Source organism: Macaca thibetana, chromosome 6 (genome assembly GCF_024542745.1).
Source record: "Macaca thibetana thibetana isolate TM-01 chromosome 6, ASM2454274v1, whole genome shotgun sequence".
NCBI classification, from domain to species: domain Eukaryota; kingdom Metazoa; phylum Chordata; class Mammalia; order Primates; family Cercopithecidae; genus Macaca; species Macaca thibetana.
In genome coordinates, this window is record NC_065583.1 from 124,115,718 (window position 1) to 124,142,841 (window position 27,124).

Consider the following 27,124-nt stretch of genomic DNA (forward strand, 5'->3'; position numbering starts at 1 on the left):
TGTGGTGTGTGTGATGTATATGTGTGGTATGTGTGGTGTGTGTAGTGTGGTGTGTGTGATGTATATGTGTGGTATGTGGTGTGTGTGTGGTGTGTGTGATGTATATGTGTGGTATGTGTGGTGTGTGTAGTGTGGTGTGTGTGATGTATATGTGTGGTATGTGGTGTGTGTGTGGTGTGTGTGATGTATATGTGTGGTATGTGTGGTGTGTGTAGTGTGGTGTGTGCGATGTATATGTGCGGTATGTGTGGTGTGTGTGTGTCTGTGTGTATATATGTGGGTCTATCCTTAGTCCCTGGCCAAGTTTCTTACACATATTCACACAGAGGTAGCCTGCCCCACCCCCATTTCACTCATACTCGTCACACTAACTCTCAGGAGGATTTCAAAGTTGATTCTTGGCCAGAGAACAAGGAAACAAGAAGCCTTTCCCTGTTTCCCCAGAATAGTCTTAGTCTTATACTATTCTCATTATGGCCTCCTGTGGTCATATTTTATTTTATTTCCTTCTTGCTCTCCCTTGTGTTGGTTGAATCCAAAGCCAGCCACCAAGATATCAGTGTAGGAATAGATCCTCATAGATCTAAATACACCCCAGTCAAACCTAAGTGAATCCTGCTCTTTCCTGTTCTTCCTTAAATACCTCTCCCAAGCTTCTTCAAAAGCTTTGGTAACATATATTAGAAGCCATCAGCCAAAAAGAGAGTCAAATATCTGTTTTTCAGAACCATTAAAAGTGTCACCAGGTGTCAATGATTTTTGGAGCCACCAGGAGAAGAGGAGGTGGCTCCCAAAATGATTTTCCACTCAACCCAGGCTGTTTTTATGAGACTACACTTGTTTTTCCCTTACTGGGTGGCATATGGTGAGAGACAGCAATAGTCTTACAAAGGCTCTCTTGACATTGGTGTTACGAAATAGATCTGTGGTAGATAAAATGAATGCTCACCAATATTTCCAGTGCTCCTCCATAGGGTGGCCATGGGATTTGCCTTGGCCTTTGTCATGTGAGAGGAAGCGTCCAAGGGCTGGTGTATGACTCTCTTCTCTCTCCTCCTCCTGTCACTGCACACCTTGAAAACGCATGCTGACATGGTGTGTGTGAGGACAGCAGAGCCCCACCAGCCTGGGTCCCTACTTACCTGTGGCGGACATGTAGTTTGCTGTTTTAAATACTAATATTTTAGGCTTGTTTATTATTACAGCATAAACAACTCTCCCTGACTAATATCTAAATAGCCTGCTCTCTCCAGTATTCTCAGACTTGCAGGAGGAACTTAACAGTAGTTTTCCCTAGTTTTGTGTCCTCGTGACATTTTAATTCTGCATATGAGGATTTCAGATTCATTTTGTCACAGATTAGGGGGTTGAGGGGAACTGGAATAAAAACTGAACCAAATCAACGTTAGACTTCACTTCTACTTTCCTGCTTTTCTTTACCATTTCCAGTTTCAGTTATCTAGAGTGATTCCACATAGCTGAACAACCTTGGCTCTATGTACTAGAACTGCCTTGGCTGGCAGAGCCTACACATCTGTTGTCCTGCCTTCCTCCTTGTTGGCAATCAGTATGCCTATTTTAAGTCTTACTCAATTCTCCATCAGAAGATTGTCACAAACATGAGTAAAACTGTGATGCACAATGAAGAACACTTCACCTCTGTTGTATTTTCCCCCCTAAACCCAGAAATACTTGTCAGTATTCCTTAAGACTGCCACGGTCATGAATAGTACGGAAAGACTATGAATTTGTCATAGACCAGCAGAGACCAAGGAGACATGACAATTCAATGCAATATGGTACCCTAAATTGGATTCTGGAATACAAAGAAATCATTCAGGCTGGGCATAGTGGCTCATGCCTGTAATCCCAACATTGGGAGGCCAAGATGGACAGATCATAAGGTTAGGAGTTGGAGACCAGCCTGGCCAACATGGTGAAACCCCATCTCTACTAAAAATACAAAAATTAGCCGGGCATGGTGGCACACGCCTGTAATCCTATCTACTCAAGAGGCTGAAGCAGGACAATCGCTTGAACCCAGGAGGCAGAGATTGCAGTGAGCTGAGATTGTGCCACTGCACTCCAGCCAGCGTGACAGAGCGAGACTCCATCTCAGATGCTGGTCACTCCCATCTATCTTTCCCTACACCCTCAAAATACAAACCATAGCAATATCCCCCTATTTCTAGAAATAAGGGAAAAAACATTCATCACTTTCCTCTAAGAAAAATTGGGAGAATGTTCTTGCTTATCAGAGAATTTCCCGTATGCAAGAAGAACGTTTTCCAAAATTATAAAGATGTTCTCCATCTCCCTCCTTCCCTCTATACTCATATCACTTTGGTGCTGTTGCAAAGTCAGTGTTTTGAAAAATATCTTGACCTAGAAGAAAAGCAAAGCTAAGCAGGACCAAGGGAAGGATATTCTAGATGAAAACAATGGTGGATATTGGAGCCAGTTTTGTAGGAGCTGGTATATGTGCAACATAAGAAGAGTGGAAAACAGAGATAGAAGACAGAAAAAGACAAGTTGAGGGAAAGGGTGACTTGATAGGAGCCACAGTATCTGTAATTAGAAGTTTAGATTGGATAACTGGGAGCAATTGCTGATGAGAGGGAGAGCAACAGTCCTGTCTGCCTGTATCATCTATTTTCTATCACAACAGTCCCCTACCTTTTGGCACCAGGGACCAGTTTTGTGGAAGATAATTTTTCCATGGACCTGGGGTACGGATGGTTTCGGGATGAAACTGTTCCACCTCAGATCATCAGGCATTAGCTTCTCATAAGGAGCACGCAATCTATCAATAGATCCCTCACATGCATAGTTCACAATAGGGTTCGTGTTCCTATGAGACTCTCATGCAGCTGCTGATTTGACAGGAGGCAGAGCTCAGGCAGTAACTCCGGCTCACCAGCAGCTCATTTTCTGCTGTGTAGCCCAGTTCTTAACACAGTCTGCAGCCTGGGGGTTGGGGACCCCTGGTCTATCAAGCTCCTGAGTGCCACAGGTGTAACCCCAGGGGGCTAAGGCAGGCCATGCCAGGACAGAAGTCTGAAGGCATTCTCATTATCTCTGGGTCATGACTGGCCTCTTGGTGACTCCAATTAGTACATGTTATAGGCTAAATAATGTCTCTCCAAAATCATATAATGAAGCCCTAACCCCCAGTCCCTCAAAATGTGACTGTATTTGGAGATAGAGCACTTAAAGATGTAACTAAGTTAAAATGGGATGATTACAATGGGCCCTAATCCAATCTGACTGGCATCCCTAGGAGGAGGAGAGACACAAGAGTTGTGTGGGCACAGAGGGATGACCATGTAAAGAGGCAGCAAAAGGATGGCCACCTGCAAACCAGCTCAGCTGCCACCTTGACACTGGACTTCCAGCCTCCAGAACTGTGAGAAAATAAATTTCTGTTGCTTAAGCCACCCAGTCTGAGGTATTTTGTTATGTCAGCCTAAGCACATGAATATGCTACATGACGCCTTCCCCACCTTCCCACTACCAGACCAGTGTCTCTGCTCTGAATGTTTTTTTAAACATAAGATATAATCAAACTAATGGATCTTAGATCTACAAGCCATTGTATGGATATTAGGCCTGTAGTCTTGAGTTGGAACACTCTAGAAATATGTTGTTTCATTATTTCCCTTTATATCCTTGGAATTTATGGCAAATAGTATGAAAACTGATTATTTTTGTATTTATATATGTGTATTATATGAAGCCATAGCAACAACACAAAAACTATGGAGCTAAGCACTTCCTATCATAGTAGTTCCCTCTTTCTGTGGGTTTACTTTCTGTGGTTTCAGTTACTAGTGATCAACGCCATCTGAAAATGGGTGAGTACAGTACAATGAGATATTTAGAGAGAGGGAGACCACATTCACATAACTTTTTTTTTTTTTTGAGACAGGGTCTTGCTCTGGCCCAGGCTGGAGTGCAGTGGCATGATCTCGGCTCATTGCAACCTCCGCCTCCCAGGTTCAAGTGATCTTCCCACCTCAGCCTCCCAAGTAGCTGGGATTACAAGCATGAGCCACCACACTTGGTTAATTTTTGTATTTTTAGTAGAGATGGGGTTTTACCATGTTGGCCAGGTTGCTCTCAAACTCCTGACCTCAAATAATCTGCCCGCCTCCGCCTGCCAAAGTGCTGGGATTACAGGTGTGAGCCACTGTGCCCGACCTCACCTAACTTTTATTATACTAAATTATTATAATGGCTCTATTTTATTATTAGTTAGTGTTTTAATCTCTTCATGCCCAAACGTGCCTAAACTTCATCAGAGGTATGTATGTGAAGGAAAAAATATAGTATATATAGGGTTTGGTACTATCCACAGTTTCAGGCATCCACTGAGGATCTTGGAACATATTCCCCCACAGATAAGGGGAGACTACTCTATTCTAAAACAGTAGATGTCAGCACTTTTGGGGTCGTATCTCCCTTTGAAAATATGGTAAGCCATCTTGCCACATTTGCAAATGCATGAGTATATGTGAAACTCCATGCATGTGTGCACACACAGACACACATGCAAATTCAGGGTGTTCACAAGTCCCCTTTTCTATCTGTGGATGTCCATAGTCCAGTGTCGTTTTAAAGTTAACAACGCTTGTCCAAAGAAGGCAATAATAATCACATGACCCGTAAAAGGGCCCAGGCCAACCTACCTGCCAGGTTGAATTTGCAGAGTAAAGGGAAAATCCACAGTGCCCAGGTCCACATCATCCCCAGGTTAACCATGAAGGCTGGGGAGAGAACAGAAAATGACATCAGTCAAGAGTTGGTTTGCTTCATCTCTCTTTTCAAAAGGTCTATTTCCAGTGGCAAATAGATTCGGGGGATTTTGGAGGGAGGAAGGAGCCTATTTTATTTTATTTTGTTGACTATCATCACCTAGATCCTTCATAATTACTCCATCAACCCCAGTCAACATTTTAAAGATTTGCAATTACAACATGTTTTCCTTCATCCATAGTCCACTAGGCTATGTCTTTTTTTTTTTTTTTTTGAGACGGAGTCTCGCTCTGTCGCCCAGGCTGGAGTGCAGTGGCCGGCTCTCAGCTCACTGTAAACTCCGCCTCCCGGGTTTATGCCATTCTCCTGCCTCAGCCTCCCGAGTAGCTGGGACTACAGGCGCCTGCCGCCACGCCCGGCTAATTTTTTGTATTTTTTTAGTAGAGACGGGGTTTCACCGTGTTAGCCAGGATGGTCTCGATCTCCTGACCTTGTGATCCACCCGTCTCGGCCTCCCAAAGTGCTGGGATTACAGGCTTGAGCCACCGTGCCCGGCCTCGGCTATGTCTTATGAAAAGTATGCCAACTACCAAGAATATGCTCCAGAAAAAAATGAGTCTGTGCAGCTCTGAGGCCATCCTCTGGCCCCTGCCTCAGTGCCTAGGCCCTCCAGCCAAATGGAACAACTCACAGTTTCCTCAAGCACCATGCTATCTCACATCTCCATGCTCTGTGCATGCCCACGGTGCTCCTTTCCCCTTATTTCTGACAAAGTAATCATCTTTCCAGACTCATTTCAAAGCTCTCCTTCCCTAAGACGCCCTCTCTGAATTCCCACACGGAGTTGCCAGTCAGTCCCTCCTTTGTGCCCCATGCTCCACTATATCATGTGTCCTACAGCATCTGCCACAAGAATGGTGATCAGCAATTTACCTGACGACTTTCCTACCTACAGGGACCTTCTTAAGAGTGGAACCTCTCTTCTTCCTCTTCGAAGCCTTGGTATCTAAGGCAGTGCCTGGTACCTGGTAGACAATACTGTTTGTGGCATTTACTTGTTTATTGGAACAAAAAGAATGCTAGTTCTTCATCTCATCTAAGATGAGATGGTGGGATAGTCTAAGAATAAAGCAAATGTAAAACCAGTCATTCATTTCAGGAAGAAATAAATGATGTTATATTTTCATCTGCCAAATGATTATAGAAAAAAAAAAAGAAAAGGGTTCTTTACAAAATAAGTTACTTTAGAAAAATGTGCATGCAGGATTTCTGGAGAAAATTACAGAGATAACGTTTTCTTACACTCGAACCAACTGAAATCCTTAGCAAATTGGAAATGCCTAAGATAATAAAGCAGAGTGAGAACTTGGAGCCACAATAATAAAAACACCATGATGAAATAATAAAAGACTGGTCACACAGCAGCAAGTGCTGGTATCACTCAGTAGCAGTAGTTTTCCTCTCAAGAGATAGCCATTTTGATTTAAATGGGTATATAACTCAAAGGGAAACATTTTAATTTTTCAATTAAGAAAAAATGTGTCTTTAAAAATAACTATGACCCTAAGAACATTCTTTTTTGTGTCTAATTATTCAGGATGTTGTCTTAATTTTCTCCATCTGTGAGGCAGAAGACACGCCTTTAGTTCTAGCTCACATTATTTACAAGTCCTAAAGGCACATTAAAAAGGAAGACTATGAAAGCCAAGATGCTGGCAGTCTTAATAAGTGAATCAATGAATAATGATGGATGCTAAACTGAAACTGTTATTCTGGCAAGTGGTTTTGCATTTAAAATCCTATCAATATTAAATGCTGAATAAAATATTAAAATATTTTTAAGTTAATGGTAATTATTGCTTGACTCCTTTACAATAAAAATATTCAGCTATTATTTGTGAAATTAAAAAAAAAAAACCTTAGAAAAAAATCAACAGTACTAAATCATCCCAGAGACAAAACTGGAAAAGTTACAGTAGTTGAAGAGTGTAGCATTCTAGAAATTGAGACTGTCCGAGTTGTGGTCCTGGCCCTCTCACAAACAAACTGGTGACCTCAGGCATTCTTCTATGCTTTCAGCACTGTCCCAGCCATGTGTTAGATGCCTGGAATCAAGGAAGAGCACATCTCTGACCTCAAAAAGCTCATATTCAAGTTCAGTGATTTTTAACAATGGGAAGGGGGAAAAGGATGGAGAGGATGGCAGTGATATTTTTGGAAACTACCAATTTCAGAGTGAGCTGCTGTTACCGAGGACTTTCATGTCATATTTCTGCAGTGGGTTTGAACAGAAATGGGTTGAGAACCACTGGTCCACTTGCAGAGACAGAAGCCTAGACAGTAGTCTCACATATCATATAGTAAGTGCTGTAGTTACAATAGTGCAATGAGCACAAAGAGCATCCAAAAACAGAAATGAGCTAATGACTGTGGGAAGTCAACAAGCCTTGCCATTAGGATGAAATCTCTCATTCTAATGCTTGCTTGTCCTCCACAGCCTTTCCCACTTTCTCCTCTCACACTAGAGAACCACCACAAAAAGGACTGCTTGCTGGTAAAAAATGTGAACAAAGGCCAGGCGCAGTGGCTCAAGCCTGTAATCCCAGCACTTTGGGAGGCCGAGACGGGCGGATCACAAGGTCAGGAAATCGAGACCATCCTGGCTAACATGGTGAAACCCCATCTCTACTAAAAAATACAAAAAACTAGCGGGACGTGGTGGTGGGCACCTGTAGTCCCAGCTACTTGGGAGGCTGAGGCAGGAGAATGGCGTAAACCCGGGAGGCAGAGCTTGCAGTGAGCTGAGATCCGGCCACTGCAGTCCAGCCCGGGCGACAGAGCGAGACTCCGTCTCAAAAAAAAAAAAAAGTGAACAAATGCTGGGTGCACTGGCTCACAACCTGTAATCCCAGGACTTTAGGAGGCTGAGGTGGGTAGATCAGTTGAGGTCAGGAGTTCAAGACCAGCCTGAGCAACATGGTGAAACCCCATCTCTACAAAACACACAATAAAATTAGCTGGGCATGGTGGCATGTGCCTATAGTCTCAGTTATTTGGGAGGCTAAGATGGGAGGATGGCTTGAGCCCAGGAGGTCGAGGCAGCAGTGAACTGTGATCTCATCACTGTACTCCAGCCTGGGCAACAAAGTGAGACCCTGTCTCAAAAAAAAAATGCAAAAAGGTGAGATGCCTCCCAGGGGCTTAGAAATAAGTCCAGTTGAGAGTTCAAGGTGATTCTAGTTATCTGTGGTGGGTAGATGTGCAGTTGATAAGCTTGAGTTCATTCAGGACTCCAGTCAAAGAAATCTGTGTGTAATCTCAAAGAGTTGGATTTGGAAAACCTTCACTGTCATTTAGTTGCAGGAATCTACTCAACTAATTGTATCCTAAACAGAAGACTTTGAGGACAGAAAGGAAAGGTCAGCTTAGAATGTAAAACATTGATGGTTAAAAAAGACAGAAGCTGGCAGTTTTTATCCAGTACTATCTATGAAAGGAAATTATGAAATTTCCTGTCACTGGAGCAAAAGACTCTGACAGGGCAGCCACAAGACCTCACCACAAACCTGATGAAAGATACTTCAAAACCCCGAATCCCTCTTTCTGATTGCTCTGATTCTCTGATGCCCTCTCTGATTACTAATTTAACGGAAGGAGGCTCTGAACAAAGAATAGGAGCCTTCCAGGCATTAGAAAGACGATTTCTTATTGGTTTCAATGTATCAGTCTCTTGAAGACTTAAATGAGGTGAATCAGCCTCCCCAAATCTGGGCCATAAGAAATTCCCAAAGATTCTGCTGTGCTCTTGAGGAGAACCATCAACCATTTCCTGCATCCCTGGGTCATCAGCCTTAACTTTGAAATGCAGCAGTTTTGAATAACTGGTCTTCAAAAAGAGGTCATTTCCTAGAAACAATCTCACATTGGTGGGATCTCATTTGAGTACAGCATTTAGCAGAGCTTTAAAATCTTCCAACAACACTACAAATATGCCATACTGAACTAAAGGACTCTTAGAATATACAGTGATGCCACTTAAGTAACTAGTGGTGTCCTATGTTTAAAGATGTTGGCCAGGCATGGTGGTTCACGCCTGTAATCCCAGCACTTTGGGAGGCCAAGGCAGGCAGATCACTTGATGTCAGGAGTTTGAGATCAGCCTGGCCAGTATGGCAAAACCCCATCCGAATGAAAAATACAAAAATTAGCTGAGCAAGGTAACCCACACTTGTAATCCCAGCTACTCAGGAGGCTACAGCAGGAGAACTGCTTGAACTCAGGAGGCAGAGGTTGCAGTGAGCCAAGGTTGTGCCACTGCACTCCAGCCTGGGTTACAGACCAAGACTCTATCTGAAAACAAACAAACAAACAAACAATACAAAACAACAACAAAAAAGATATAAACCTAGTAGCAGCTACTGTTTGGAGACAAATGACTGCAAACAAATCCAACCACTTATTACTGGTTACCAGCAGTGGCTGGGAACACCACGAGAAGAAAGCAAAGACGGGAGCTACTGCCTCTGCTGGGAAACGCTACACATTTCAGCATGTTAAATTATCCCTGCCTCCCCACATCCTGCCTCACAGGACCAAAGAAAAGGAAATAGAATGTGGCTGTTTTACTCCCTTGCAATCCCTCATCAAATGGATACCTCACAGGGTGCTCTTTGGCCATTCAGTTCCCATTCAAGGCTGTGTCCTGGATGCTGAGCTTCATCTCATTTCACTTGTACAAGAATGTACCACTACGCGATTTTCCTAGGGCTTGCCTTCCTTTGGTTCATTCATCCATATGTTCACTCAACTATTATTTGTTGATTCGCATTTTGTGCCAAACACTATCTCCTGCAGTACAGAACTGGGTTTTTAAAGAATGGCAACCCAGGAGTTCAAGACTAGTCTGGGCAACATAGCAAGACTCTGTCTCTAAAAACATTTTTTTTTTAATTATCTGAGCGTCATGGTGCACCTGTAGTCCAAGCTACTCGGGAGGTTGAGGTGGGACAATCACTTGAGCCCAGGAGTTTGAAGCTGCAATGAGCTATGATCATACCACTGCACTCCAGCCTGGGCAGCAGAGGGAGACTCTGTCTCAAATAAAAAAATAAAAAATGGAAAAGAAGAGGGAGTAACTTCTAGGGCCAGCACTATGGCCATAAGTTCAAGCACCTGTAGACTCATAACACTGAGAGGGAGATAGCCAAGCGATGAGCTGCCCAGCCTCCCTCAGTGCCTCAGAATTCCTCGAGACCCACAGGACTTGGTTTATAGTTTTACTTTCACTGATCAAGTAGAAGGGTACCCTGTTCTCAGTCTCTTTTAAATATTTATTTGGAGCTTGCAGTAATGATAATATAATAGTCACAATAATAATGGCCTTAGATTTACAAGCACTTTCATGTATATTATCTCCTTATATTCTTGTCACCCTTCAGGTAAATGAGACATATTTTTATATTTTCTATTTATAGTTGCATATTTTATATTTTATTTATTTATTTATTTATTTTTCTGGAGACAGAGTCTCACTCTGTCACCCAGACTGGAGTGCAGTGGTGCAATCTCGGCTCACTGAAACCTCTGCCTCCCGGGTTCAAGCAATTCTCCTGCCTCAGCCTCCTGAGTAGCTGGGACTACAGGCACCCGCCAACACGCCCAGGTAATTTTTGTATTTTTAGTAGAGACAGAGTTTTGCCATGTTGTCCAGGCTGGTCTCAAATTTCTGACCTCAGGTGATCCACCTGCCTTGGCCTCCCAAAGTGTTGGGATTACAGGTGTGAGCCACTGCACCCGGCCTGCATATTTTAAATTTTATTTCTATATTATGTTTTAGGTTAAACCAAATGAAATTGCTATTTTTATTAAGTCAAAAACAGTTAAATATTGGCAATTTCAGCCTAATAAAATAATGACATCCTTACTTTTTGGATGAGGATATTGATTATATATACATTGCCCAAGATGAGATTATGAGCTGTCAGATGACTACCTCCAGGTTCAAAGTCTATAAACCCATTTGGGTTGTGGGCTGCCTTCATTTAAAGAACATTCTGAGACAGCCAGCAGTGAGACTGGCAAAAGCACTATCATGATGGAACAGTGAGAGCCTGTAAAGTGCTAATTACACTATACAAATTACATCCTGTACTTCTAAAAATCCCTGTAGGCTTTGTATTACTCATCTCTAGATTACGGATATAGAATCGGAGGCCAAGAGATATCATGTAAATGGTCCAAAAATAATAGTTTGTAAGCAGCATAAATGAGATTCAAACTCACGACTGTCTGATTCCAAACCTGAACTCGTTCCACTAAAATCATGTGGTAGCTATTAGTGATTTACTCTCTCTCAGCTCTCCTGCCATGAAATACCAGTACACGCAAGGGTTTTCCTCTGAATCCTCTAGGTCTAATTTTCTCTAGCCTAGAGTTTCCTGAAAGATAAATCCATTATTTCAGATATTCCCCAATCCTTCACCTCCAACACTCATGATTCTCCATTCTGATCTCAGCATTTTAAAATAGATATGCCTGCCAAAAGATTAGATTCCCTTAACTATCAACAACCAGTTCAAGGAGTTCATGTGATGGGTCCGACCCATAATTTCACTGAAGAAAACAGAAAAAGACTTATACAGAGTAGAAAAAGATGATTTAAATGATCACTCTCTGAATGCTTTGGCACTCACCTTCACATACCAGGGGATGTTCCACAGATGTTCTGCTGGCTTAAAGGATCTGCATCAAAGGCAACTCCAACTCCCACAGCACGAGTCAGGACAGGAAGAACAATCTGGACTTTAATTTATCCACACTAAGATTTGGGAGTGTTTCCACTCTGTCTGGGAGCTCTTCTTGTGCTTTTAAGCCCAGCCCAAGTCAGAGTGGCACTTACCCACTTATGCTGGGAAATGGATTGCATTATTGTTAACTAAAAACAAAAGCAAAAACAAAAACACTCAACTTTACAGAAAAAAAAAAAGTATCATCTGAAAGACCAGAAATAGCTAAAAGAAGTGAGTAACTTTTAAATTTTCTCTTCAGGAAGTCCTTACAAATGTGGTAATAGCTGAAACATTGAGAGCATCTTTAGCTTGAAATGAGAAATATGCAATCATATAACTGTCTTTAGACAATGAAGGAGATGAAGGAAAGAAAATAATGGTAGCTGATTCAAAAAAGAGGCTTACAAATTCTTATTTATATATAAAGGAAAAACACTGAACTGAGAAACAGGAGCTCGAGCTTAACCACTAATAATCATCATAATTAATAATTAATAATTACTGTGTGTCAGGCATAGTACTAACAACTTCACATTAATTATCTCTTTTAATCTTCACAACAATCCTATAACATCAGGAGTATTTTTATTCCCACTTCACAGGCAAGGAAACTGAGGTCAAAACAATAAGCCACTTGTCCTACATGGGTGGTGGAGCCAGGACTTGAACCAAGGTAGCCTGACTCTCAGTTTCCTAGCAATCAAAGGTTTAAATTAGATTATTTCTAGGATCCCTTCTAGTACCACAATTTTGCAACCTTTTGTAACAGACTGACAAAACCACAAAGAAATAAATAGACTAGGGAAGAGATTATGATGCAAAAGGAAAGAAAACTAAGCTTTAAAACAAGCTATGGTTTCCAGCCCCACATTTTAATTCTTAACCCATCCCGCATCTTCCTTAGGCAATGTTTCACTAAGCAGGAGGAACAAGGGGGAGAAAGAGAGCTAGTCTTTTACTTAGCAGATTATAATTATGAGATATTTAAAATTCTGGCCAGGCGTGGTGGCTCACGCCTGTAATCCCAGCACTTTAGGAGGCTGAGGCAGGTGGATCACCTGATGTCAAGACTTCGAGACCAGCCTGGCCAACATAGCAAAACCCCATCTCTACTAAAAATACAAAAAAATTAGCTGGGTATGGTGTAAGGCACCTGTAATCCCAGCTACTTGGGAGGCTGAGGCAGGAGAACCGCTTGAACCCAGGAGGCAGAGGTTGCAGTGAGCCAAGATCACGCCATTGTACTTCAACCTGGGCAACAAGAGCGAAACTCTATCTCAAAAAATAAATAAATAAAATAAAATTCTATTATAACATACTCTATAGAAAAGCTAAATGCTAGCATAAAAATAGCAAGCATTTCTTTAATTTATTCAACCAATACCTAGTAAACACCTATTACATGCATAACACTTCACTAAAGGTGTTGTGTATTAAATAGAATTCTGGTTAAGACATGACCAATTGAGCATATACATTTGTCTCCACTCTCTCAGGAAACTCCACAAAAAATATAGTAAAGATATAGAACCGCAAGACAAAACAAATGGGAAGAGACAACAGCAAATAAGAGATGTCAACAAATCTTTGGAAAATGAGAAATGAATCAAGCCATAACTGAACTGGTAAAGATGAGAAAGCAGAAACCTAAAAATGCCTAATAAGGTTGCCAACAAGAAGCAAACATAATTTTGCCACGGAATCTCATATGGCTCAGGAATTGGAAACACTAGGTAGGTACAATCAAACCTCATTACTCACAACTTCCTTATTTGTGAATTCACTTACTTGCTAGGAATTATTTGTAACTCCCAAATCAATACTCACAATGTTTTGCGGTCATTCACAGACACATGCCGTGGTGAAAAACTTGAGTTGCCTGATGCACATTCCTAGCTGAGGTGGAACAAGCTGACGCTCTGCCTTCCTGTCTCAATTTTCATACTGCATGCACAAGTCTTTTCATGGTCTATTTAGTGCCATGCTGGTTATTTTTTTTTTTTTTTGCAATTTTTTGCCTCTTATAAGTGACTTTGCTGTTTCAAATGCCCCCCAAGCAGAGTGCTGGAGTGCTGTCTGGTGTTCCTAAGCACAAGAAGGCTGTACCTCATGGAGAAAATACATGTTAAATAAGGTCTATTCAGGCATGAGGCATAGTACTGTTATTGGCCATGAGTTCAATGTTGATGAATCAACAATGTATATTAATTAAGGTGTCTTTAAACAGAAACACACACAAAACAAGGTTATGTATTGATTAGTTGACAAAAATGTTGTGACCAGAGGCTCACAGGCACCTAACTCTATATTTCCCCTACAGAGAATAATTCAGTATTTTCTTTCTTTCTTTCTTTTTTTTTTTTTTCCTGAGATGGAGTTTTGCTCTTGTTGCTTAGGCTGGAGTGCAGTGGTACCATCTCGGCTCACCGCAACCTCCACCTCCTGGGTTCAAGTGATTCTCCTGCCTCAGGTCAGCCTCCCTAGTAGCTGGGATTAGAGGCATGCACCACCACGCCCGGCTGATTTTGTATTTTTAGTAGAGATGGGGTTTCTCCATGTTGGTCAGGCTGGTCTTGAACTCCTGACCTCAGGTGATCCACCCACCTCGGCCTCCCAAAGTGCTGGGATTACAGGCGTGAACCACCACGCCGGGCAGTATTTTCAAATTCAGTGTTTGTGGCGACTTTATTGAACATAATTGCCAGGAATAATGAGAATTGACTGTACCTCTGAAACAAAAATCATAAGATTGGTTGAAAATCTGATAAAGAAACAGACTACCTAATCCTAACCCCACAAAGCCAAATTCATTAAATTTCTCCCATCCCAACAGCAGATGGGGGGAAAAAACCTGAAAGAAAGGCAATGCAGAAAGCAGAATATTTTTTTAAAAGAAACTATTACTTAAACCTTCATAGAAAATAAGAAAAAATGTTGTATCCACAAAATATAAATAGGATACTATGATAAAGGCCTAATTAGAGAACAAGAACTCTTGGAGATTCAAAATATGAGAGCTGAAGTCTAAAGGCTAGAAAATAAAGTTGAGGAAATCTTCCAGAAGATAGAAGAAAAGACGAAGAGATGAAGAATAGCCAACATCTGACTACTAGCAGTCCAGAAACACAGAACAGAGGAACGGAGGGGGAGAAATAATGAAAGAAGTGATACAATAAAATTCCCAAGAATTGAGGAGCATTTGTTTCCACATTGAAAGGGCCCACTGTAAACAGCATAATAAATGAAAATAAATCTACACTGAAGTACAAAACAGTGAAGTTTCAGAATATCAAGAATAAACAGAAAAAAATGTTTCCAGATAGGAAAAAAAGTAAGTCATATATAAAGGATCAAGGATGAGAATGGCTTTAGACTTAATAACAAAATCAGAAGCTAGAAAGCAATGGATCAATTCCTTTATAACTCTAATGGAAAATTATTTATCACCTAGGATGCTCTACCCATCAAAATAATCCGTCAGAAAGAAAGGTAAAATAAAGTTCTTGGAACTTTGCATTTTCCAACATGTTTATCTCCCATGTTTTTGAGATGTTAGTGAAAAAAGTGACTACCAAAACAAGAGCATAAGCCAAAACAAAAAGGAAAAATGGGCTCCCGAAAACAGGAAATTTCAAATATAAGAGAGAGAACTCCAAGAATGGTGGCCAAGGGAGATCCCAAGATGACAAGAATGCAGCAGGCTTGGAGAGCAACTAGCCCAAGTGAGGGGCAGGCGCCAGGCTCAAGGAGGGATATTTCCAATGAGAAAATACATGGAGAGGACCCAATGGATGTGACAGATGTTGGAACTTGAAACTTGAAAAGTTTTGCAGCGCTCTTGGAAAGTTTGGAGAAGGATGAGTAATAGGCTTAGTAAATTAAGGAAACCAAACAATGGCATAATTATTAATTCCAGGAAAAAGACAATGTTATATAAGAAAATATATTTAAAGTCCAATATGTGGCTCAGCTATGAATAACTACAGAATCACAACAACGAAAACATTAATGGATTTAACAAAAGTTATAACTATATTGAAAGGATGGGGTTAGGAAAGGATGCACATGTATGTGTGTTTGTGTATAGGATTGGTAAGAGACTTCAGTCTTTATCTTCCATAGTAAGTAAGAAGTCAATAGATAATGTCTAAAATTGAAAAAATTTTAAAATTGCAGTATAAGCATGTTCTTTATAGATATGGAAATAAACCCCAGAAAAAAAAAAAAAGCTAAAAGAATTGAAAGTGATTTTTTCTGTGAAGAAAGTTTAGCAATGGGAAGGGATGTAGCACTGTATTGCTGTTACTCATTTTAAGTCTTGGAGTGCCACTTGAATGTTTAAACTATGTACACGTATTACTTTGATAAAATGTAAAATTATATTTTAAAAGTGAATTAATAGGTGAATTAACAAGTGCTCTCCCCATGAAGGGAAACAGATGTCATTCTCAGTCTGACACCTCAACCATTTCCTCCCATGAGGAGCAATGTTGTGATTTGTTGTGTGGTGAGAGAGTCTAGATGAGGTCTTTTGTTCGTTTCATTTTGTTCTTTCTTTATTCCTTGTTTGTTTTGAAAATAAGAAAGTCATAGAAAGAGAGTTCTAAGACAGATAAATTGGTTGATGGATGGATAGTGTTTCCCATTTGAAGTGGGCTTTGAGGTGCAGCCCCTGAGGCAGCCCCCCATCTCATGCCTTGTTAGTGGAAAACATAGTAAAAGCATTTTAGATGCCTTTGATCCAGGAATTCCACTTTTAGACATTTATCTAAAAGACATAATCATGGAGTTTTCCAGAGATATATCATCAAGGATGGTCACCATGACAATGCTTATAAATACCAAAACAGATAAATTGTCATTTGTTTTAAAACCCAGAGCTTTTTGGAGAAATGGTTGATTTGAGGACTTGAAAAAGGAAAATACAGAATGTACCTGGAGTATCTTTGTAGTACCAGAAAGTAAGGAAATGTTGAAAAAGCAAAAGGATAGAGCATATCAAAGGGACACAGGAACCAATCTGAAAGAACTTACAGTCAAAGCCAGAACAATTTAAGCAAAAAAGTAAACAATGTATACTGGATTATAATCCAAAGTATAAAATAAATATACATTACTTCATATTAATATTAATAAATGATTGAATAAATAAATGTGGAAGAAGAGACTAATTTTCCTTACAGACACATTCTAAGTGATCTGTAGATGCTGCTCTCTTTAAGAAGTGAATGAAGCTTAACTCCCTCTCTTCTCCCACCTTCAGGGTATGCTAGACTTAATGACTCACTTCCAAAGAACAGAGTTGGGAAAGACAAAAATAGTATTTTACAGTGGAGAAACCTGGCAAACACCACCTTAACCAATTAATGAAAGTTAGTATCACCAGTGATGTTATATAGATATAACCAACCCCTGATATGATGTGACAAGAAAGGTATTTCATCTTTGTGGTTTCTTTCCAAAAACCCACAAGCCCAGTCTCGCAATGAAGAAAACATCAGAAAAACCCAAGTTTGAGGACATTTTACAGGATATCTAGTCAACACTCTTCAAAACCGTCAAGGTCATGAAAACCAAGGAAAGACCGAGAAACTGTCACAGACCAGAGGAGACTGGGAAGATATGATGACTCAGTGTAATATGATAGCTTGCATTGGATCCTGGAACAGAAAAAGGACATTAGTGGAAAAACTGGTGAAATCCAAATATAAGTCTAGAGTTTGGCTAATAGTAATGTACCATTCATGATCTGCTTTTTAGTTTTGACAAATGTACCATAATAATATAAAATGTTGCCATGGGGAAAACAGTAAGGGGTATTCAGGAACTCTCTGTATTATCTTTGCAACTTTTTTTTTTGGTGGGGTAGGGGGTCAGAGTCTCGCTCTGTCACCCAGGCTGGAGTGTAGTGGTGCGATCTTGGCTCACTGCAACTTCCGCCTCCTGGGTTCAAGCGATTCTCCTGTCTCAGCCTCCAGAGTAGCTGGGATTACAGGCATGCACCACCATGCGCGGCTAATTTTTGTATTTTTAGTAGAGACAAGGTTTCACCATGGTGGCCAGGCTGGTCTCCAAGTAATCCACCCACCTTTTGGCCTCCAAAAGTGCTGGGATTACAGGTGTGAGCCACTGCGCCCAGCCCTATCTTTGCAACTTTTCTTTGTTGTTGTTGTTGTTGTTTCTGTCACTTAGTCTGGAATGCAGTGGCGCGATCTCGGCTCCCCACAACCTCTGCCTCCCAGGTTCAAGTGATTCTCCTGCCTCAGCCTCCCAAGTAGCTGGGATTACAGGTGCACACCACCATGCCCAGCTAATTTCTGTATTTTTAGTAGAGATGGGATTTCACTATGTTGGCCAGGCTGGTCTCAAACTCCTGACCTCGTGATCCACCTGCCTCAGCCTCCCAAAGTGCTGGGATTACAGGTGTGAGCCAGCATGTCCAGCCAACAACTTTTCTATAAATCTAAGTTTATTCCAAAATAAAAAGTTTATTTTTAAATTCCAGAAAGTATAATAGGTCACCTGCTTGAGCACACAGGTTACCCAGAGTACTGGTACTAGTATTCAAAATCAGAGAATATTTTGTAACATCATAAATATAGATTTTTTTTTCCAAGATGGAGTCTTGCTCTGTCACCCAGGGTGGAGTGCAGCGGCATGATCTCGGCTCACTGAACTCTGCCTAGGTTCAAGCAATTCTCCTATTTCAGCCTCCCAAGTATCTGGGATTACAGGCGCATGACACCACACCTGGTTAATTTTTGTATTTTTAGTAGAGACGGAGTTTCTACTAGAGACATGTTGGCCAGGCTGGTCTTGAACTCCTGACCTCGTGATCCACCCACCTCAGAATTTTAAAGCTAGAAGGAGACTTAGAAATGAGTCTGCACCCTTCACTTTTATAGATGAGAAAACTCAGTCTCTGATTTGCCCAAGGTAAATCATTAGCAGCAGAGCCAAGATTAGAATTTATCCAGGTCTTAACGTTCCCAGTTAAAATGTACAGAAATACTATGGGGTCAATTCCTATTTTGGAGAGGCAGAGAACCAAACAATAGGAATCAGAATAAAAAAGTTAAGAAATCATTATGCCTTCAATATTTACAGCTGGGACTTCCAGGTTCTGGTTCCCCATGTAAGGAGCTTAAACAGCGTAACTCTGTCCTAACAACAAGTAAAAAGTTAAACTGAAAATCAACAATTCTTCTTAGATCCATCAGAGAAGTGAGGTCACTAGAAAAACCACTGTCCCCAAAATTGGAGAGACAGACAGGTGGATATACAGAGAATCACAGCTCACCAGAACACAAACCCATTTCCACAGGAACCAGTACCAGGGTAGGAAAACCTGAACTATCATTGTTAAATCACTCAAGGTTCAGTGTGGAAAAGTATAAGAGTCAAAAACTCCAGGGAGGCCAAGTCGTAAAGAGGCCCTCACACTTTGTGAGTTTTACTTCCAGGAGCTCGTATGAGAACCACCAAGTTCTCATAGCAAAGATTAGAGAAAAATAGCAGGTAGCAGAGGGACAGAGGGGAGTAAACATTGTGAAATACACTAGAACATTTTGTTCTTCTTAACAAGGCCTGCTGTATTAGTCCGTTCTCACACTGCTATGAAGAAATACCCAAGACTGGGTAATTTATAATGGAAAGAGGTTTCCTTTATAAATTCCACATGGCTCAGGAGGGCTCAGGAAACTTACAATCATGGCAGAAGGCAAAGGAGAAGTAGGCACCTTCTTCACAGGGCAACAGGATGGACTCACTCATTATCATGAGAACAGCATGAGGGAAATAGCCCCCGTGTTCCAATTACCTCCACCTGGCCCTGCCCTTGACACGTGGGGATTACAGGGATCACAATTCAAGATGAGATTTTGGGTGGGGACGCAGCCAAACCATATTACCTGCCCTCAAGAGAAACTATTTTACAAGAGGCTAACCTAATGGGAAAGAAAATACTCCACTATAGCCCCCTCTTGCCATCCTGTACCACCTAAGGCAGTAGAGAAAAAAAGAAAAACTGAGGATCATTTGTGAAGTTCACAGTCCAGAGGCACAGGCTCACTAAAAGACTGAGACCTAATCATAGGGCTGTCAAATACTTCCTCTCCCTTCACATCTTACCATTACCTCACTAAAGGTCTGTTTACCCCAGTTCCTTTTACCTAGTACATCATGTTCACCTTTCAACAAAATGTTATAAGGCATACTAAAAGGTAAAAAACACAGTTTAAAGAGACAAAGCAAGAATCACAAACAGACCCTGATATGGTAGGGATGTTGGAATTATCAGACTATAAATATAAAATAACTATGATTAATATGCTAAGGGTGAGTGGAAAAAGTAGACAATTTGCAAGAACAGATGGATATCATAAGCACAGAGTGGAAATTCTAAGTAAGCATAAAAAAGAGATGCTAGAGGTTAAAAACACTATAACAAAAATGAAGACTGCCTTTATTAGGGTCATAGGTAGACTGGACATAGCTGAAGAAATAATTTCTGAGTTTGAGGATGTGACAATGGAAACTTGCAAAGTGGAAAAGCAAAGAGAAAAAAACTAAAAATAAACAAACAACAGTGTCTAAGAATTGCAGGACAACTGCAAAAGGTGTAACAGACTCATAATGGGAATACCAGAAAGGGAAGAAAGAAAAAAGAACAGAAACAATATTTAAAGCAGTAAAAACAGAGATTTTCCCAAATTAACATCAGACAACAAACCAAGGATCCAATAAACTCAGAGAACACCAAGTGGGATAAATTCCAGAAAAACTACACCTAGGTATATCATTAAAACTGTAGAAAATGAAAAATAAAACTACTGTTTTTCACTTACACATAAACAATATTAATCAGATACATTGTTATAATTATTATTACTTTAAACAAACTGCTATCTGTTAGGTCAAGTCACAATAAGAAAAATAGAAGTGTTTCTTTTACCTTCACTTATTTCTTCTGTGATCTCTTCTTTTCCTTATGTAGATCTGAGTTTCTGACTCATATTATTTATCTCTCTTGGAAGAACTTTTAACGTTTCTTGCAAGGCAGGTCTACCGGCAACAAATTATCTCAATTTTTATTTGAGTTTTTATTCCTCCTTCACTTTGAAGGATAATTTCATAGGATAAACAATTCTAGGTTGGTGGGGTTGTTTTTCTCTTAACACGTTAAATATTTCATTCTACTTTCTTCCTCCGTATATGATTTCTGAGGAGACATTGGATGTAATTATTTTATTTATGCCTTTATAGGAAAGGTGGTTTATTTCCCCCTCTGGCTCCTCAGCATCACACAATATACCATGTAACAAACTTGCACATGTACCCCATGATTCTAAACTAAAAGTTGAAATTACAAATAAATAAAGCAAAAAAAAAAAAATCATGAATTAGCAATGGCCATGCTTGCACCAAATATATACCAAACACTTCAATAAAGAAAGCTGCAGAAGGAAGACTGCATTTCACACACACAAACAAAAGGAAATAAAAGAAACCCGCTTTAAATATAAAGACACATATAGATTAAATATAAATGGATAGAGAAAGAGATATCATGCTAACACTAATCAAAAGAAAGTTGAAATAGCTGCCTTAATTTCAGAAAAAGCAGACTCCAGAGCAAGAAAAGTTATCAGGGATAAAGAGGGACATTATATAATGGTAAAGGGGCCAGTTCTCCAAGAAGACATAACAGTCCTTAATTTGTATGCATCTAACAACAGAGCATCAAAATACATGAGGCAAAAACTGACAGAACTACAATGGAAAATAGAAGAATTCACTATGACAGGTGAAGATATTGACATCCCTCTATTGGAAGTGGACCAACCCAATAGGCAGAAGATCAGCAACTACATAGTTGAACTCAAAATTCATAGCTGCAGAATATCATTATCTTCATTCTGTAAATAAGAGCAGGAACTCACCGGCAATATGTAAGATCTGCCACAGAGAACTTAACAGGGAGTGGAGGACATATTTCCCACCACTGACTGCACTACTTCCTTCTAAAGCACTCCAGAAAAATATGACATGTTTCTCTTTCTGGAAATCATTAGAAAACGTTGTTCACTTCCTGCAGAATCAAGCAATGTTTTCTGAAATCCCAATTTTCTTTCCACCATGATTTCTGGGACCACAGGAAACACTGTGATAAGATTGCTATAGAAATAAATGCTCCCTCTCCTTTTTCAAATCTAATTTGGTACTGATAATGTAATTTGGGAATCCTAACTGCACCAACCATGGCTAAGATAAACATGTAAAGTGGATCCCCATGTGTGGGCACATGCATGCAAAAGGGAAGATTAACCTGAACAGAACGGGTGGTGGGGACAACTTGAGAATGCAGGGCCTAAAGAAGCTGGGCTGCAGAAACATGCTGATGAGGGCTAACATAGGTTGTGGCAGCAGCAAGGTGGGGCAGAGCTGAGCATGTAACAGAGAACACAACAGGGTACAATCGCAGACGAATCTGGCTGGAATGGACAATTAACACAATTGAATCAAGTAACACTAAGGCTGGAAGGGGAGAGATTCAATCCACGAAGCCCAGACTTTCAATGCAATTCCACAAACATAACTCAAAGTTGGATCCTGTGCTTGACACCGTGGAAGCAAAACTGAGTAAGGAACAGGCCCCACCTAGGAAAAGTCCACAACTTAAGTGGGAAAAAGGACATGTAAACAAAGTGCTATAAATGAAAATGGCAAGTGCTGTCAGAGGTGTGTATAAAATGCTATGGGAAATGGGAAAGGGAAGTCATTAATTCCACCCTAAGTGATGTGAGTCCCTGAAAGTTACTTAGAGAAAGGGACATTTCAGCAGACTATGTTAATTGAAAGTAAATGTTCAAAATGATAAAGTGACAAGTATTCCTGGTAGAGGTGTGGAACAACTAGGCATTTACTGGCACCTGCAATGGGGCCTCAAAGCCATGCTGGTAGCCTTTGACTATACCTCGCATATAGTCCCATACACCTCCCACAGTGGGTCCAACAGTGGCCCACAGAAGATATGTCTACCTGGTACCCTAATATGACCTTACTTGGAATTGAGTCTTTGCTGATATAATTAAGGTAATTAAGATCTTGAAATGTGATCATTCTGGATTAGTGTGGCCCTTAATCTAATAACCAGTGTCCTTGTAAGAAACAGAAGAGACAGACACAGAAAGGCACAAGGAAAAAGCCACATGACTAAGTAGAGATTGGCATGTTGTGTCTACAAATCAAGAAGCACCAAGGACTGCTGGAGCCACCACAAGCTAGGAGAAGGAGAGGCATGAAATAAGGTCAGGGGCAGTGCCTCATACCTGTAATCCCAGCATTTTAGGAGGCTGATGTGGGAGGATTGCTTGAGGCCAGGAGTTCAACACCAGCTTGGGCAACATAGCAAGACCATCTCTTTTAAAAAAATTTTTTTATAAAGAAAAACATGGAACAGATTCTCCCTCAGAGACTCCAGAAAGAACCCTGCTGACATCTTGATTTTGGACTTTTGTTCTCCAGAACTGTGAGAGAATAAATTTCTGTTGTTTTTAGCCACCAAGTTTGTGGTAATTTGCTACAACATCCCTAGGAAATGAAGAATACACCCTTTCATCAAGATAGGATCCCAGGTTACATGTGGTCCATAGACCTGGCTAAGTCACTGGATCCTCTCACCTGGGAATGTGAAACAAAGTCAGCTGAGTGGAGCTATCAGGTGATGGGTTCTGGCAGCCCTGTTTTAGACATACGAGAAAAGAAAGATGGCCAAGAGAAGAGTGAAAAAAAGCAAAGAGAGAAGCAAGGGTGAGAGTCCATGTGATGACTGACAGTTCAGTATGGGTGCTCATGTGGAACACATGAGACCCTATTGTATTAAGTCCCTGCCTATGGATGCCCATGACATTGCCTATTATATCAATGCAGTAAAATGCTGCTTATTAAAGTAGCTTGAACATGTTTTTGTTCCTTGCAACCAAATGATCCCTGATATAACCATGATGCTAAGAAGTAACTTAGTTTTAAGAAACCATGAGGAGGTGAAAATAAAATGGAAATTGCTTAACAAATGAATAAATTCAAGTGTAAATTGATGATTGAGAAAGAAAAGGTAGCAAGTGGAAAATTTTAGCAATAAAAGGTCTCTGAATAGAAAAACAAGCAAGTTTTATTTTATAATATAGCACATTGATTGTTTCAAGCTCCAGATTAGATCTTCAAATCAGGAGAATGATAAAGAGAGAGTATCAAATGGTCCAGAGACAGAAACAAGCACAGTTCTACTGAAAACCATTTACATCCCCCCCATGGAGTAGGTCTTGTGGTCCCTCTGCCTTGGATCAGGTCTCAATATCTTAATCCCAGATTAATTAATGGATTCCTTCAGTCTCTAAAGATGTAGAGACACATAGCATGAACTATGTGCCAAGGATGGTGGCAGGCCCTGAGATACGAAGATGAAGATCCCAGCCACTATCAGTCGGTGGGCTCATCAAGGAAAGATGTAGAAACGGGCCATCATCACAGCTGTGAGAAAAATACAGGCATAAGAAAAACACAGGAATGTTCAGGGCAAGCATTTAATTTTGCCTACAAAGTTCAGAGACAGCTACTCAAAGGAATATACATTTGAGCTGAATCCTAAAGAAATGAGTAGACAGATGTACACCAGCGGAATAAGACAGCAAAGGGCAGTCTAAACACAGAGAACATACAAAGCCTAGAAGGTGGAGAAAATGAAATTTCCTACTCCAAGAACAGCAGGTCCTTCGAAATGCCTACTACATCCCAATCCATGAAGGCAGGACTTTTTTCTTTTCTGTTCTATTTGCTATTAAATTTCCAAGTCAATCATCAGAATGTAAGTTCCACAAAGGTGGTGATTTTGTCTTTTTTAGTCCCTGTGAAATCCATGGAGCTTAATCCAGTGTTCAATTCCCAAATCTTATATTACTAACCTCATCTTAGCAGCATTTGACACAATTGATTCCTCTCCCCTTGACACTCTATCTTCTCTTGGCTTCCAGGCAGTAGTGTGCTGGTAAATGTTTAACAACAGGTTCTCCAGAAAAATTTTCAAAAGTTCCAATTTGTTGCCTTTGCTGATTTCTGTGATGTAAGTACTCCCACTATGGCCAATTTCAGTCTACCAGTGTGACTGCTGAGTTGGAAAGAGATGAACAGTAGTACACACCATTATGTAGTATTTCCGCCACACAGATGCAACAGCCATAATCTCAGGAGCATAGATATTAGTAAAGTCTACTAAAATAATTAAGAAGTGGGCCATTTCTTTTTAGCCCTGCCAAAGTCGAGTGTCTGGTCTGTTTTGACACCAGACCATGTAAGAGACAATGATGTTGTGCACTGAAGGTAGAGAGGGATTTATGGTGAAGGTCCATGGCCTGCCCTGGTCTTGCTCAGCTGATTAAGTGCAGCATTTTGTTTTTTTTTTCTGACTGCAAAATCCAAAATGAGGCTCAAGGTATTCATTTCATCTACACCAGAGAAGGCAGGCTGGGTGGCAAGGCTTTTGTTGAACTTGAATCAGAAGATGAAGTCAAATTGGCCCTGAAAAAAAGACAGAGAAACTATGGGACACAGTTTTGTTGAAGCATTCAAGTCAAACAACGTTGAAATGGATTGGGTGTTGAAGCATACTGGTCCAAATAGTCCTGACAAAGCCAATGATGGCTTTGTACAGCTTAGAGGACTTCCCTTTGAATGCAGCAAGGAAGAAATTGCTCAGTTCTTCTCAAGGTTGGAAATCGTGCCAAATGGGTTAACACTGCCGGTGGACTCCAGGGGAGGAGTACAGGGGAGGCCTTCGTGCAGTCTGCTTCACAGGAAATAACTGAAAAGGCTCTCTAAAGAAACACAAGGAAATAACAGGGCACAAGTATATTGAAATCTTTAAGAGCAGCAGGACTGAAGTTAGAACTCACTACAATCCACCATAAAAGCTTATGGCCATGCAGAGGCCAGGTCCCATGATAGACCTGGGTCTGGCAGAGGGTTTAACAGCATTGGCAGAGGAGCTGGCTTTGAGAGGATGAGGCATGGTGCTTACTTATAGTGAAGGATATAGAGCCAATGATAATTATAATGGCTATGGCTATGGATTTGGGTCAGATAGATTTGGAAAAGACCTCAATTATTGTTTTTCAGGAATGTCTGATCACAAATATGGGGATGGTGGCTCTACTTTCCAGAGCACAACAGGACGCAGTGTACACATGTGTGGATTACCTTACAGAGCTACTGAGAATGACATTTGTAATTTTTTTTCACTGTTCAATCCTGTGAGGGTACACATTGAAACTAGTCCTGATGGCACAGTAACTGGTGAAGCAGATGTTGAGTTTGCAACTCATGAAGATGCTGTGGCAGCTATGTCAAAAGACAAAGCAAATATGCAACACAGCGATGTAGAACCCTTCTTGAATTCTACAGCAGGAGCCAGCAGTAGTGCTTACGGTAGCCAAATGATGGGGGGCATGGGCTTGTCAATCCAGTCCAGTTATGGTGGCCCAGCCAGCCAGCAGCTGAGAGGTGGTTATGGAGGTGGCTGTGGTGGCCACAGCAGCATGAGTGGATATGACCAAGTTTTACAGGAAAACTTATGTGATTTTCTCAGACATTGCATAGGCAGCCAAGGAGCAATGAACAGCAGCTACTACAGTAATGGAAGCCGTGCATCTATAGGCATGAATGGAATGGGAGGGATGTCTACCATGTCCATTATGAGTGGTGGATGGGGAATATAATTGATCACTGACTCTTGCTCAATTTTTTTTAAAGAAAAACCCAAAACTTCAGTTTAACAGTTTCTGCAACACAAGCTTATGAGTTATGCTTACTCTCTAAGTGGAAATCAGTATTGTTACGAAGACTTAAGGCTCAGTATTTTTTAACACAATACTCATCTAGGATGTAACAGTGAAGCTGAGTAAACTATAACTGTTAAACAAGTTCCAGCTTTGCTCAAGTTAGTTATATTATAGGATGTTCTTTTTTTTTTTTTGAGACGGAGTCTCGCTCTGTCACCCAGGCTGGAGTGCAGTGGCCGGATCTCAGTTCACTGCAAGCTCCGCCCCCCGGGTTCACGCCATTCTCCTGCCTCAGCCTCCCCAGTAGCTGGGACTATAGGTGCCCACCACCTCGCCCGGCTAGTTTTTTGTATTTTTTTTTAGTAGAGACGGGGTTTCACCGTGTTAGCCAGGATGGTCTCGATCTCCTGACCTCGTGATCCGCCCGTCTCGGCCTCCCAAAGTGCTGGGATTACAGGCGTGAGCCACCGCGCCCGGCCTAGGATGTTCTTAAGCAGAAAGTGTATTGAGGTAAAAGGAGTTGAATTATGTTCACTGTTGCCCTTTGCTACATTGTACACTGTGTAGATGCATGCTGAAAGACGTGGTTTTGTGTGTGTGTGTGTGTCTGTCTACAATTAAAGTGAAACATTTTGGCATCTTTGTTAATTCTAGTTTTATTTAATAACCTGTAAGGCATGTAAATTTAGGATTTTTTTTTTTTAATTAATGGGAAAAATTTGAGATGCAATACCAATACTTTAGGAT

The 27,124-nt window shown here is 40.8% G+C and overlaps 1 protein-coding gene and 1 pseudogene across 2 annotated transcripts in view; one reads left to right on the top strand and one right to left on the bottom strand.

Moving 5' to 3' along the window:
- IL31RA (interleukin 31 receptor A) overlaps positions 1–25,042 on the bottom strand; it is an 80,118-nt gene extending 55,076 nt beyond the window's left edge. The window contains exons 1-4 of the mRNA XM_050793150.1: positions 24,506–25,042; positions 20,497–20,763; positions 11,448–11,689; positions 4,689–4,766 (exon numbers count right to left, since the gene is read on the bottom strand). Coding sequence (XP_050649107.1) covers positions 4,689–4,761 — 73 coding nt within the window. The 5' untranslated portion in view covers positions 4,762–4,766; positions 11,448–11,689; positions 20,497–20,763; positions 24,506–25,042. The remainder of the gene's footprint in view (positions 1–4,688; positions 4,767–11,447; positions 11,690–20,496; positions 20,764–24,505) is intronic.
- Positions 25,043–25,140: 98 nt separating this feature from the next.
- Positions 25,141–26,360, top strand: LOC126956309 (heterogeneous nuclear ribonucleoprotein H-like; annotated as a pseudogene). Its single transcript, XR_007726298.1, has one exon. The product of XR_007726298.1 is annotated as a heterogeneous nuclear ribonucleoprotein H-like (transcript).
- The last annotated feature ends 764 nt before the right edge of the window (positions 26,361–27,124 follow it).